The sequence below is a fragment of the Patiria miniata genome, unplaced genomic scaffold, assembly GCF_015706575.1.
Source record: "Patiria miniata isolate m_02_andy unplaced genomic scaffold, ASM1570657v1 HiC_scaffold_13, whole genome shotgun sequence".
In the NCBI taxonomy this organism is placed as follows: domain Eukaryota; kingdom Metazoa; phylum Echinodermata; class Asteroidea; order Valvatida; family Asterinidae; genus Patiria; species Patiria miniata.
This window is the reverse complement of record NW_024037051.1, coordinates 2,967,031-2,978,907: the sequence shown is the minus strand read 5'-3', so window position 1 is coordinate 2,978,907 and position 11,877 is coordinate 2,967,031. Positions and strand designations below refer to the sequence as shown.

Sequence of the window (11,877 nt, the reverse complement as noted above, 5' to 3'; positions counted from 1 at the left end):
AGTTTGCGGGCAAGGTAGCGCTACTAAGCTTACTAGACGGCGCGTGGAAAGCAGTGAAGCTGGTCATGTCGGGCGTTTTTTTGTCATTCAAAAGATGGTTTCCAAAAAAAATTAAAAATTGCTTTATTATATAACAAAAATTATGTTCATTTTTAAACTGAACACAACTGAACACAAAGGGATAAAACCATAATTTGTTGCCCTGAGTGAGTGGCCACGTTTATCATTGGCCGATTTAAACACTTTTCTCCGGTGTTTAAAAGAGAATGGAGCCAGCCATAATGGCGATGCTCTTTACCAATGAGAACTATCATATATATAAATGAATGCTAATTAAAAAGTTAGAAAAAGCTTGACTTCACTTGACATTTTTTTGTTACCATACAGTGACATTTTAAAATCAAACTACGTGTAGAACTCTGAGTATAGACCTACTGTTTTATGCAACATCAATCTCACCAGGCGTATTGTAACTACAAAATCAGTAAAAAGATGGGTTTCAATTATCGATTCCTTTCGATATCGATTATTTCCTGTCCAGTTATCGACTAATTCAATCAAAGTGATTAATAGCAGCCAATCACTTCAAACCTCATGCTACAATGCTTGTTCCATGCAGTGGGGTGAATGTGCAGGATTCGGGTGCGCAATGCCAATGGGAACCGTGCGGTTACCATCGTGTTCCTGTCCGAGTTACCAGCGAACTGCAACAAATCAAAATGGTTGACTTGTTTAGCGCACCCTGTCGTGCCAAGTTATTATCATTATTGTATTCAAGGACTACTTATTGTGATGGTAAATATTGCTGCACAGCAAGAAAATGGGATTTTTTTCATCACCATAGAACCGAGTTATCTGTGCTACGGTTTTACTCCATTTTATTATTAAAGACACAAGCTTCACCTCCCAAATTTCGATTGGTCTGAGATATTTTAACCGAGATAAGCAGGGTTTTCCAAACATCGGCTTTCTCCCCAGCTTCGGGTCCCTCTGTTGCTCCTGAATCATAATAAAACCTTATAATATCGAATTCTTACATGAGTATTTGGTGTTCATATTTTGGGCTTGTTGAACCGACGTCATTCAAGGGGCAAGTCTTCTGCAGCCATGTTCGGAGTTGAAGTCGAGATTTGAAAAACCACGAAACTATTTAACAGTGATTACTATACCTTTATTTGTGTGCCAAACGCATCAGTCACTTGATCCCAGGACTGAGCGTCATCACTGTACGACACTTGGTGCTCTGTCACCCATTGGTTGTATCGATCACCACGCCCCTGGGTGATCAAACCAGTGATGGTGACTGTACCATTGAAGTCAACCTGTATCCATGGACTGTCTTCAGATCCATCATCACACCAGGCTGCAGCTAATCCTGTTCAACAAAATAACTGACTTTATAACACCTCATCCACAGATTCTGTGTCTTGATTGGCCGAGAGCGAGTCACATGGTACTTTCTATTTTTGCTATTTTTCTGTACACGGCCAAAAGTACTTTACCCGTGGCAACCAAAGTACTACCATAATGGCAATCAAAGTACTATCCGGTTCGTAAGTGTGACGTCATCTCAACTTAACCATGCGTACTTGTACTTCACGTTGTGAGCATAGCACGAACGGAACCGGTGCCATTTGAAAATCGGACTCGTGTGAAAATCGGACTCTTTTTTCCTTTTATTGGTTAAACCCTCTCACGTGACCGGTCCCTCTCCTAATTATCTATGCATGAGCGTGCGCAATACCATCAATGAGTCCGTATTTCATAAAACATAAATTCATGCTACACCGGAGGCAAATTGAGTGTTTAGCCAATGGGCGCTTGTAATCAGTGGTTCGCGCGTGTGTATGACGTTTTACTAACAACCGGAGAGAGTACCGAAGTAAATATACATCACGTGCACAATAATGGTGTGTGTAAAAGTCGTTAACGCGCAACCTCGTCCCCAGTGCTTTCTTTATTTCCAACCTCGTTTCCAATAGTAAGCCCTGGATAGGAAACTTTCTTCCTGTATCCTGATTCGTTGCCGCAATTGGCTAATAATGAATTTATATCGTATAGTTGGTGTTTCCAACATGCATTACGTGTTTTCACGATCATTGTAATTATAACGTCCACGCCTTCTCAATAATACTCCTTTTCTTTCCAGTTTGCTCATATAGTAATATGATATGTGATACTGCATATTGGTGGGCCAGATTGTAACATTTTAACTTCCAAAAAATTGTGTTTTCTAATTCACGGCGCGACGAATTGATGCTGTTTTTACCCCAGACACCGCATACAAAAAGAAACGCTAATGTAACGCACATGCAGGTACCAGATTATTCCTCATTTGCATACGTGTGCAAAAATCTTGCACACACGGATCCAATACCAGGGTGATAGAGCAGGTAGTGGTGGGCGCGTACTGCACGACACCCTGGGGCCGAGGTTGATTAGCGCGTGATTCAGCCCGTGAACCAACACGCGCACGTACTCCATTCGTTTGCATGCACTACACTTCCCGGTTCAAAATGACTTCACAATTCAGTACTCAATACCCAGGGCGCGGTATTACATGACCAAAGAAGGTCACAATAAAGAACTCTACAAGAAAACCAACGAGATGTCTTGGAGTAAAGCCATTACCAGGAGACGTCTTAGGTAGACAGGCCATCTCCTGAGACTGCCCGAGGAAACACCTGCAAGCGCTTCTAGAAGCGATCCGCAAGAACAAATAGCTGCCAAGAGGTGGATAACGAACCACGTGGTTGAATACAGTAAACACGGACCTGACAACCACGGGGGTCAACATCAAAGATCAACACACCTGGCACGTGGCATCAGACAGTGAGCAGCGGAGGACACTTACAGAGTGCGTGTCAGTATACAAATAACGAATGTTTGTGAGTGCGATGGTAAGAATAATATCATGAGGTGACAGATTGAATGTTCTATTCCACGAGGCGAAGCCGAGTGGAATAGAACATTCAAGTGGAATAGAACATTCAATCTGTCACCGAATGAAATTATTCTTTCCATCGCACGAACGTAAAACATTCGTTATTTGTTTTATACAACACCTGAATAAATTCTCGTCATTTGATTGGTAAATTATAAACTACAATTTATTTTGATTTTAAAGATGTTGAACTACCCCTTCACGAAAATGTTTGAACCCAACGCTGTAGCGCTGGCTCTTTGGAACAATACGCGCTACGCTGAACGCGCACACCAGCATGCATTTTGCACGCAAATACCGCGTCATGGAACAAGCGCAAAGTGAAACGGTATAACGCATGGGTATAACGCATGGTCGCACCGTGCATTATACCGAATAATAATATGTCACGTGATCTACAATTCACAAATCAGATGACGGGGATTTATTCAGGTGTTGTATAAATCTACTTGACGCAAGCTCCTGGATGATGGCGCGGTATTATATTTTTGTGCAAATGCTGGTGTGCGCGTTGAGCGCAGCGCATTATTGTTCCCAAGAGAGCGCACCACTGAGTTAGGTTCGAACATTTCATGAAGGGGGCGGTTTGGAAGAGAGAAATACATTTCCCACCAATTTTGTATTGAAATTGAAGTTTCTTTTAACTGTGTTAAGATTTAAATAATTTAAAATATTAAAACCAAGCAGAATATGTGGGTGAAGTGTTTAAAACAAATATTGAATGCTTTATCTCGTGGTGAAGTTAAACTAGCCCCCTCGGTGATCCATGGAGCATTCTATTTCATGGATCACCTTGGGAGGCTAGTTTTACTCATAGAGCTATATTCAGCGCTAACTCATGTACAAAGTGATGCCTGCTGGGCGCATCCATGTTTGTACACAACAGTGTTGTAGGTCTCGAGACCGGTCTCGGTCACGGTCTCGAGACCACTTTTTGCCAGTCTCGGTCTCGGTCTCGGTCTCGGTCTCGGGAACTGTGGTCTCGGTCTTGGTCTCGGTCTCGGTCCCCTTTGGTCTCGATATTTTGGCTGGTCTCGAGTCGAGACCAGCCAAAAAGTGAGGGGGCGGATTCCGCCCCCGGCCCTTTTAGGGTTAAGTAAAGAATCAGTTTAGGGCAAATGTGACTGCGGTGTGATGCTAATGGACATGTCTCTCTTCACTTTCTAGTGAGTGAGGCATAGTCCAATAACCATTGCTCCTCTTCTTATTTCTCGTTTTTATTGTGGGATGATCTGTTGAAACAAGCACTTTATAGCCATCCTCATTGATTCCAAATACAACTGAGATTTAAATGTTATGAATCAAGACTGAAACATTATTTTTACCGTCAGATTCTGTATTTTGAATATGGGGAACAATTCAACTCTTTTCCCTAGAAATATTGGTGATTTTTTTTTCTATTTTCCTTTTCAATTTTTCCTTTATTCGTGGGGGCGGGAAAACGTTTTTTTTTTTCCATTATATTTATTAATGGATATTCATCAATTCGTAGACCGTTAAATTGGTGTTAGTGGTGGACAGCTGAATTTTGTGATCTCTTTATTAAAATAGACACGACTTGGGAATAGAGTATGCAAATTACGTGAAATGTTCACAGTTACTACTCAATAACATGTTCTTTATCCCAATTATATTTTTTACAAAATGGAGCGTGCCATTTTTTTATCATACGGTCACTTTCTTTAGACTCGCCATGTATTCATCTTTTCATCTGTGATAAACACAAATTGAGCTACTGCCATGGTCACACACAAAATAGAGTCTAATTGCCTGTCTCGTCTCCTTCCTAAATGTCAATTGCATTTGCATGAGTCGAGAAGAATTGTGTTCCATTACTCGCAATATGTCGTACTTGTATTCATCTTTTCATCTGTGATAAACACACATTGAGCTACAAAAATAGAGTCTAATTGCCTGCCTCGTCTCCTTCCTAAATGTCAATTGCATTTGCATGAGTCGAAAAGAATTGTGTTCCATTAATCGCTATATGCTGTTTACAGCCATCACAATAAACTATTAATATATTGGCAATATGTCGTACTTGTTAACAGTGGCGGAGATTTCTTGTTACAGGTGGGGGGGGGATGATTTTTGAAAGGCCATCCTTGTGTGGAACGCGACACGGCACGGGGTCCAAGAAACCGCTGAAGGGCCCCCTGGTGGGTTGCAGGCGCAAAGCCCTTGCAAGGGGTTGAGGTAACCCCCCCCCCCTGGAGCCCCTGGGGTTCACACAATTTTAGGTGCAAAATGGTGTCAAAATTCAATCTTTTCTTGAGCTTGAATTGCAATAAATGACAATAATTAACACTTTCAAGCATAAACAAATAAAAAGATCTTCAAAACTAAAATTTCTCATCCAATGTATTTGGAAGTGTAGGCCTAAGCTATCTTTGCACAATGGAGCTCTGGTCACCTAGCAACACAAATAATGCCTATGCATTATTTTAAGTATAATTATTTACAAAATAATTAATGCAAAATAATGCCTAGATGCATTTTGGTAAGGTATGATTAGAATGTGACGACAGTTGCGTAGCCAGGATTTTTTCATGGGGGGGGGGCCGCTGGGGGAGGCTGGAACATTTCATGGGGGGCGTCATGTAGGGGTGTCAATCGCTTCTCAAAAGTGGGGGGGGGACATACCTTGATCAGAACTGATGCGAGCGCGAAGCGCGAAGCGCGAAGCGCGAAGCGCGAAGCCCTTACGGCGTGGGGGTTCGGGGCCCGCTTAAGGGCTCCGAAAAAATTGGATTCTAGATGTTCTGTGGTGTGATCTGAAGCAATTTCTTACCACTTTCCTCCATGCTTTAACTAATATTTTCTTAGCAAAAGATAATTATTTGAACATCGTTTTCGAGGTTGGAGTCATTGAATCAGCTATCGGTATTCTGAGCTATATGCGTGGGGTTCGGGGCCCGCTTAAGGGCCCCGAAAAAAATTGGTTTCTCGATGCTCTGTGGTGTGATCTGAGGCAATTTCTGACCACTTTAACCAATAATTATCTTAGCACAAAAGATAATGTTTTCTCAGCTAAAGGCATAAGAAAAATTTTTGAACATTGTTTTCGAAGTTGGAGTCATTGAATCAGCTACCAGAATTCTGAGCTATAGGCGTGGGGTTCGGGGCCCGCTTAAGGGCCCCGAAAATTTTTGGATTCTAAATGCTCTGTGGTGCTATCTGAGGCAATTTCTGACCACTTTAACCAATATTTTCTAAGCAAAAGATACATTGTAGTACATAATAGGGCCCTGTAAATGAGACACGAGTTCAAAAATCTGGGGGGGGGGGGGGACATTTGATATTGTGTCCCCAACCTTCAAAAAGGGGGGGGGACCAGTCCCCCTGTCCCCCAGGATTGACGCCCATGGCGTCATGTAGATCAATGATAATTTTTTTAGAAACTCAAAACCTCAGTGGGGGGGGGGGGGGGGGGGCGACTGGGGGGGGGGGGTGACAAGGTTTCATGGGGGGTGGGCTGTCCCCCCCACGCCCCCCCCCCCCCCCCCCCCGTGGCTACGCCACTGATTTCAAGGAATTTTAATTGGTCTATTATTATTATTTAGCTTATATGAATGGAGGGAAAAAGTTTGTGCGTGGCCGATTCGCGTGATATCGCTGACTGAAACTGTGTGACCCACGGACCACCTGTCTATAATACGTGTTCCGTGGTGTGGGCGAGCAGTGCAGTGGGTGTTAATACGCATTTTAGATTATCATTATGCGCTATGTCACGCCGGTTGTCAGCTTACTGGTCCGCGGTCGCCGGTCGAAGGGTCGTTTCTCAATGGTCATCATGTGGATCATTCGCGACTATTTAGATTTAGATCAATGATAATTTTTTAGAAACTCAAAATCTCAGTGAGGGGGGGGGGGGGGGGGGCGACTGGGGAGGGGGGCGACAAGGTTTCATGGGGGGCGGTCGCCCCCGCCCCCCCCCCCCCCGGTGGCTACGCCACTGCATGCATGAGAGAGTTGTTGCGGCGGTCCTGTTTATAATCCTCTGCTAATGAATACATGTACATAAAATGGTGCGGCTTATACGATGGTGCGGCTTATACGCTGCGGCTTATACGATGGTGCGGCTTATACGCTGTGGCCTGAATCTTATTCTGAAGTTTTTGGAGCGCTGCGGCTTATACACAGGGCGGCTTATATTCCAAAAATTACGGTAAGCGAACGACACTTGCACTTGCTGGGCTGCGGTGCTGGCCTGTCAAAGGGTATTGGCAAGTTACGGACCCTGCCCAAATTAGTACGCCTGCCTTTAAAAAGTGGGGGGGGGGGGGGGGGGGGGGATGATTACATTGGTCATCCCCCCTGGTCAAAAGGTGGGGGGGGGATATATCCCCCCATCCCCCCCCCCCCCGGGATCTCCGCCCATGCTTGTTAATCACTAAAATATTCAAGTAAATTGCCCAGCAAAGTAGCCGATGCGGGTGATACGATGGCACGGTAAAAAAACACAGAGAGGCGTGGGCACTGAGCCATGAATCCTAAAAGTACATCTCACCCACCACAGTCAGTTTGTGACAGCGCCCTTCTATTGTATCGGCCATATTCTCAAATAGGCTAATGGCGATGATGACGGCGGGCAGATTAACAGAAGATAGATCAGGCAAATATGGTTCATCGAACTTCTATAGTTCATGTAATGGTATTGACATTAAACAAAAATAAAGTGGCATTACATTTCAGCCTTAGCCAGGCCTTCTTCAGAGGTAAATGACAGAGGAACAACTGAAGAAAACAAACATGTAGGGGACACACAAACATGCAGGGTTGGAAGGAGAATCACAAAGAGGGAGGGGGGGGGGCAGACCAAACCATATCTGTCTGGCAACCATCTCTCAATTTTTTGGTCTACATGTACAAATCTATATTCCATGACTGAAATTTTAAAAAATAAATCAATATTTTCTTGCTCCAAATTGTTTTCGAATCAGGTTTACAAGGAGGTCCAATGTAAAATTAAAATTGCATTTAAATATCCGTTAGTGGTCATTGCTGAACCAAGGGGTGGCTGTGGAGTTTAGGGTCCGAGTTCCTATAACAGATGAAACATCCACCTTTATTTTTTTACTTTTGTCAAGTTTCAACATGTTCAAGTTTTGCAAAAACTAGTACAAATTGTCGTACTCCTAAGTTAGAGTTTCTTCATCAGATTTACACTTTATAGTAGTTGAACAATATTTAAAATTTTTTTTTTTTTAAAGTGGCAAAAAAATATGGAGTTTATCAAATAAGTTTCCCCCTTCTTTAAATTAGGTTGTTTCCAATTTTTTTAATTGATTGTGACAATAACAAATTCTGTTGCCATGTTGTAATTTATGGCATGAAGCAAACACGAAGAGCACTCGCATGACACAATTAAGCAGGTACAAGTGATTCCTAACTTTCAATCACTTCCTTCACATCCCATGAACATCAACATCTCAAGCACAGACTGTTCAGCTGTAATTAGGGTCTTGTTGTTTATTTAGATTATTGTTATTTATTATCCGCGGTCTCGGTCTCGGTCTCGGACCATTTCGGTCTCGGTCTCGGTCCACCTTGAAGGGGCTGGTCTCGGTCTCGGTCTCGGTCTCGCAACTTCAGGTCTCGGTCTTGGTCTCGGTCTCGGACTATCCGGTCTCGACTACAACACTGGTACACAAACCTATGGAGAACTCGAAATGTTGTACTTTTTTGTAAGTCTATTTGCATATCTGCGTTTGTATTCCATACCGGTGGTTATCGAAGCCAATACGCCAAAAACCGAAACACACGATCAGCAAATGAGCGTGTCATTTTGCTCTACGCTTTCACCATGGTCTATTATACACAGACTAGGGGGTACCCCGGGGAACGGAACGGCCCCCCCCCCCCCCCCCCCCGTAGTTACGCTACTGCATTTTCTTAATAAAGTTCTTCGTGTAGCACTTTCAAAATCTAGGATATGAAAGCCCAATTAATAAGATTTTTGTAGTACAAGAATCATTCGAATCACTCAGGCACTTTTCAAGTTACGGAATTTTAAACACAACCCCCGTTTTAAAGTTCTGACCACGGATCACACACAAAAAAGTGTGTGTTCTTTCAGCAAAACGAAAACAATGCACACACATCCCTGTGCAAATTGTTTTCGTTTTGCTGAAAGAACACTTACTTTTTTGTACTTGAAAAGTACATATGATTTGAATGATTCTTCTACTAAAAGAAAGTTTATTAATTTGGCTTTTATATCATACATTTTTGATATTGCTACATGCAGAACTTTATTGAAATAAATTGGTCGTGCCATTTGGTTTCCTTATTTATTTTTTTACTCGCCCTGTATATATAGGGAAAAAATGAAATGAAAACGAAAGCAAATATATTTTTCGAGGTGAAACTCGAAAATAACACGGGAAACATGTATTTAATCTCACTAAATCCAAAAAGCCTACCTTGAGTATAAAGCCTGGCCCTGGGTGGGGCATGAGTAGGGAGGTTTCTGTAGAATGACGAAGCTGTGATGCTTTCATCCGGGATGCGACCATCTTCCATCCCAAGAGTCCCTCCACGGAGCAAGGAGAGTCACCTGAGGAAAAGGTGCGATCGCTTTGAGAAGTTTTGTACAAAGTAACCATTAATATATTTTTTTAAAGAACATACAGTGAAATCTCGACAATACAAGTCAAACTCTGATAACTCAAAACCGTCAATCCATTCCCTTCAGTAGTATAACAATGATATACAACCCTGCTCAACTCAAAACTCTCCTGAAGTCAAATTTTGAACCTGTTCCCTTGAGGTTTGGCTTATCAAGATTTCACTGTAGTATTGGTCTATTTGCAAGTGAAAGTTCAACGGGGAAGAAAGAATCGTTTTCTTCCGTTTAATGGCACGAGTAGATAGTTTCGGATGCATAATTATGTGCCTCTTCCATCCTGCTCAACATTGAAAAACCAGAGCTTTGTCAATCCAAAGTGTGTGTCCTCTTCAGTAACAAGAGGACCCAAATGAGTTGCCTAAAATATACCTATCACAAACATCTTGGGAAACATAAAGATCATATGCTTATTTATATTATAATTATTCTTCGACGGCTTACCAGGATTTCAATTACAGTAAAAACAAAAATCCCTTCAAGTGCTGCTTGTTGCATTAGCTTTGAGCCTTTGAAATGAAACAGTAACACAATCTCACCATTTCTTTTGAAGTATTTCAACTTCTCTTCGTTGACTGAAACGATCGAGTCATCGCTCAATTCACACCGTCTGGTATCTTTGGTATAACTGAAGTATTCGCAGTATTCTCCTTGAGGCAGGCCGCGGCACACCTTAAGTAGGAGGCTCGTTGGCTTGACCGAATCACTCGATATTTGACGGTGCTGTTGAACTGTGAAACAGCCGTGAAATCCGAAGATTTCACGGTAGGGAGATTAGAGCCAGCTCCGCTCTGAACCACGCAGACAACAAAAAGAACGAGGCACCAAACAAGACGACAATGTCTTGGGTGATAAATAGGAAAATTCATTTCGTTTCGTTTAGGTTTGTTCAGCCATATAATACTCACATGTAGGCCACTTCGAAACTGTTTCAGATTGTGTTGCAAACAGCGAACGGCGAAAGATCGTATACTACGCTGGCAATATTAAAGGCACGAGTTTTATTGATCACCAAGTCACAATCGACAATAAACGGATGATTAAAGCCAGGCCCGTGGTAAAAAAAAGCAATGACAATAGCTGCGCTGCTAATAGCTTTCTCGCACGCATAACGTGTTCCGGCATGCGCATTGTCACTGCTTGAAAAAAATGAAGGTCTTCAAAATAACTACTGAGACCTATTTATCTTGAAAACCTCCACACAAATATTGAAGAAGTCGACTTCAAGTTTGAATAGGCTTTGTCGTTCCTCTCGTTTACACTTAACTGGAGGAGATTGAATTCTAACGAAAGGAAGCAATAGTCAATCGGACATTTCGTTGACAAGCTGTATGGTTGTTTAAAGTTTGCATTTATTTACATGTCAAAAGGAAATACTGAGAAAAGGCCTTAAAGTTTCGATTGTTTTGCAGTCGTGATGATAAAAAGATATCATTTCTTTACCTTTAAAACACTTTTTTTCACGATTTTATACCATTTATTTAAAAAATGTGTAGTAAACATATCAAAGATTGCAAATATCAATAAATAAACATCGAGAAAAAAAAATACCCATTGTTTGTGTGGTTTTTTTTTGGGGGGGGTTTGGTATATTTTTTCCACTGCGGCTGTGCTCATGCCGTTTCCTCTTATTTTGCCAAAATGCCTCATAAATATTATGTTCGCAAAGAGGGGAAGCCTTACACTTTAACCTTCTCCAGTTATTGGCAACATGAACGAGTTCCCATACCAGGGGCGGCGGAACGGGGGCGGGGGGCAGGGGGGGGGGGGCACTGCCAGATTTTCCCAAGTGCCGTCTTGCGGACATAAATGTGGCCCCTCGAGCATAAAACTCACATTTCGCATAATTTGTTTTCAATAACCATTTCCTAAAACCCTAACAATGCGCCCTGAAAATGGGCACATTATTCGTAGTTTGCATAATGGCCGGTTTGAAGAGCGCCCCCTATTTTGGAAGATTGTACCAGCAACCCCCCCCCCCCCCCCCCACCGCCACTATTTAATTTTACGGAGGCCAAGTGTCCGGTGAAAAAAACTTGTCGACATTTCAGGACGGATGTGCAAAAAAATACCAAAATGCTTGATACGCTGCTGCACCAGCGAAATATGCCTTTGTGCCCTTTTTGGTGATGCCCCTCCCCGTTTTGAAACGTTCCACCGCCGCTGTCCATAGGTATTTGAAGGCCTCGGCTTTATTGCTCAAAAATTAATTTCAGTTTAATACTTCACAACAAAAACACAAGGTATTATATAGTGAATCTTCATGCATTCGTGCATTTCACCGGTGACCGGTTTAAACACTTTT

The 11,877-nt window shown here is 42.4% G+C and overlaps 1 protein-coding gene across 1 annotated transcript; it reads right to left on the bottom strand.

Annotated features, from left to right (window-relative positions):
- Positions 1-200: 200 nt before the first annotated feature.
- LOC119719161 (lactadherin-like) lies at positions 201-9,471 on the bottom strand. Its single transcript, XM_038188502.1, has 3 exons — positions 9,370-9,471; positions 1,170-1,375; positions 201-704 (listed from the first exon to the last, which is right to left on the bottom strand). Exons 1-3 carry the CDS (start codon positions 9,467-9,469, stop codon positions 567-569), a joined length of 444 nt encoding a protein of 147 aa, XP_038044430.1. The 5' UTR covers positions 9,470-9,471; the 3' UTR covers positions 201-566.
- Between the last annotated feature and the right edge of the window lie 2,406 nt (positions 9,472-11,877).

Excerpts from the sequence above, each read along its gene's own strand:
- LOC119719161 (XM_038188502.1), bottom strand. The coding sequence starts at position 9,469 with ATGGAAGATGGTCGCATCCCGGATGAAAGCATCACAGCTTCGTCATTC. Across the intron at positions 1,376-9,369 it reads GGCCAGGCTTTATACTCAAG|GATTAGCTGCAGCCTGGTGT; the intron begins GTAGGCTTTTTG and ends TTTGTTGAACAG. Across the intron at positions 705-1,169 it reads CGTTTGGCACACAAATAAAG|TTCGCTGGTAACTCGGACAG; the intron begins GTATAGTAATCA and ends GATTTGTTGCAG.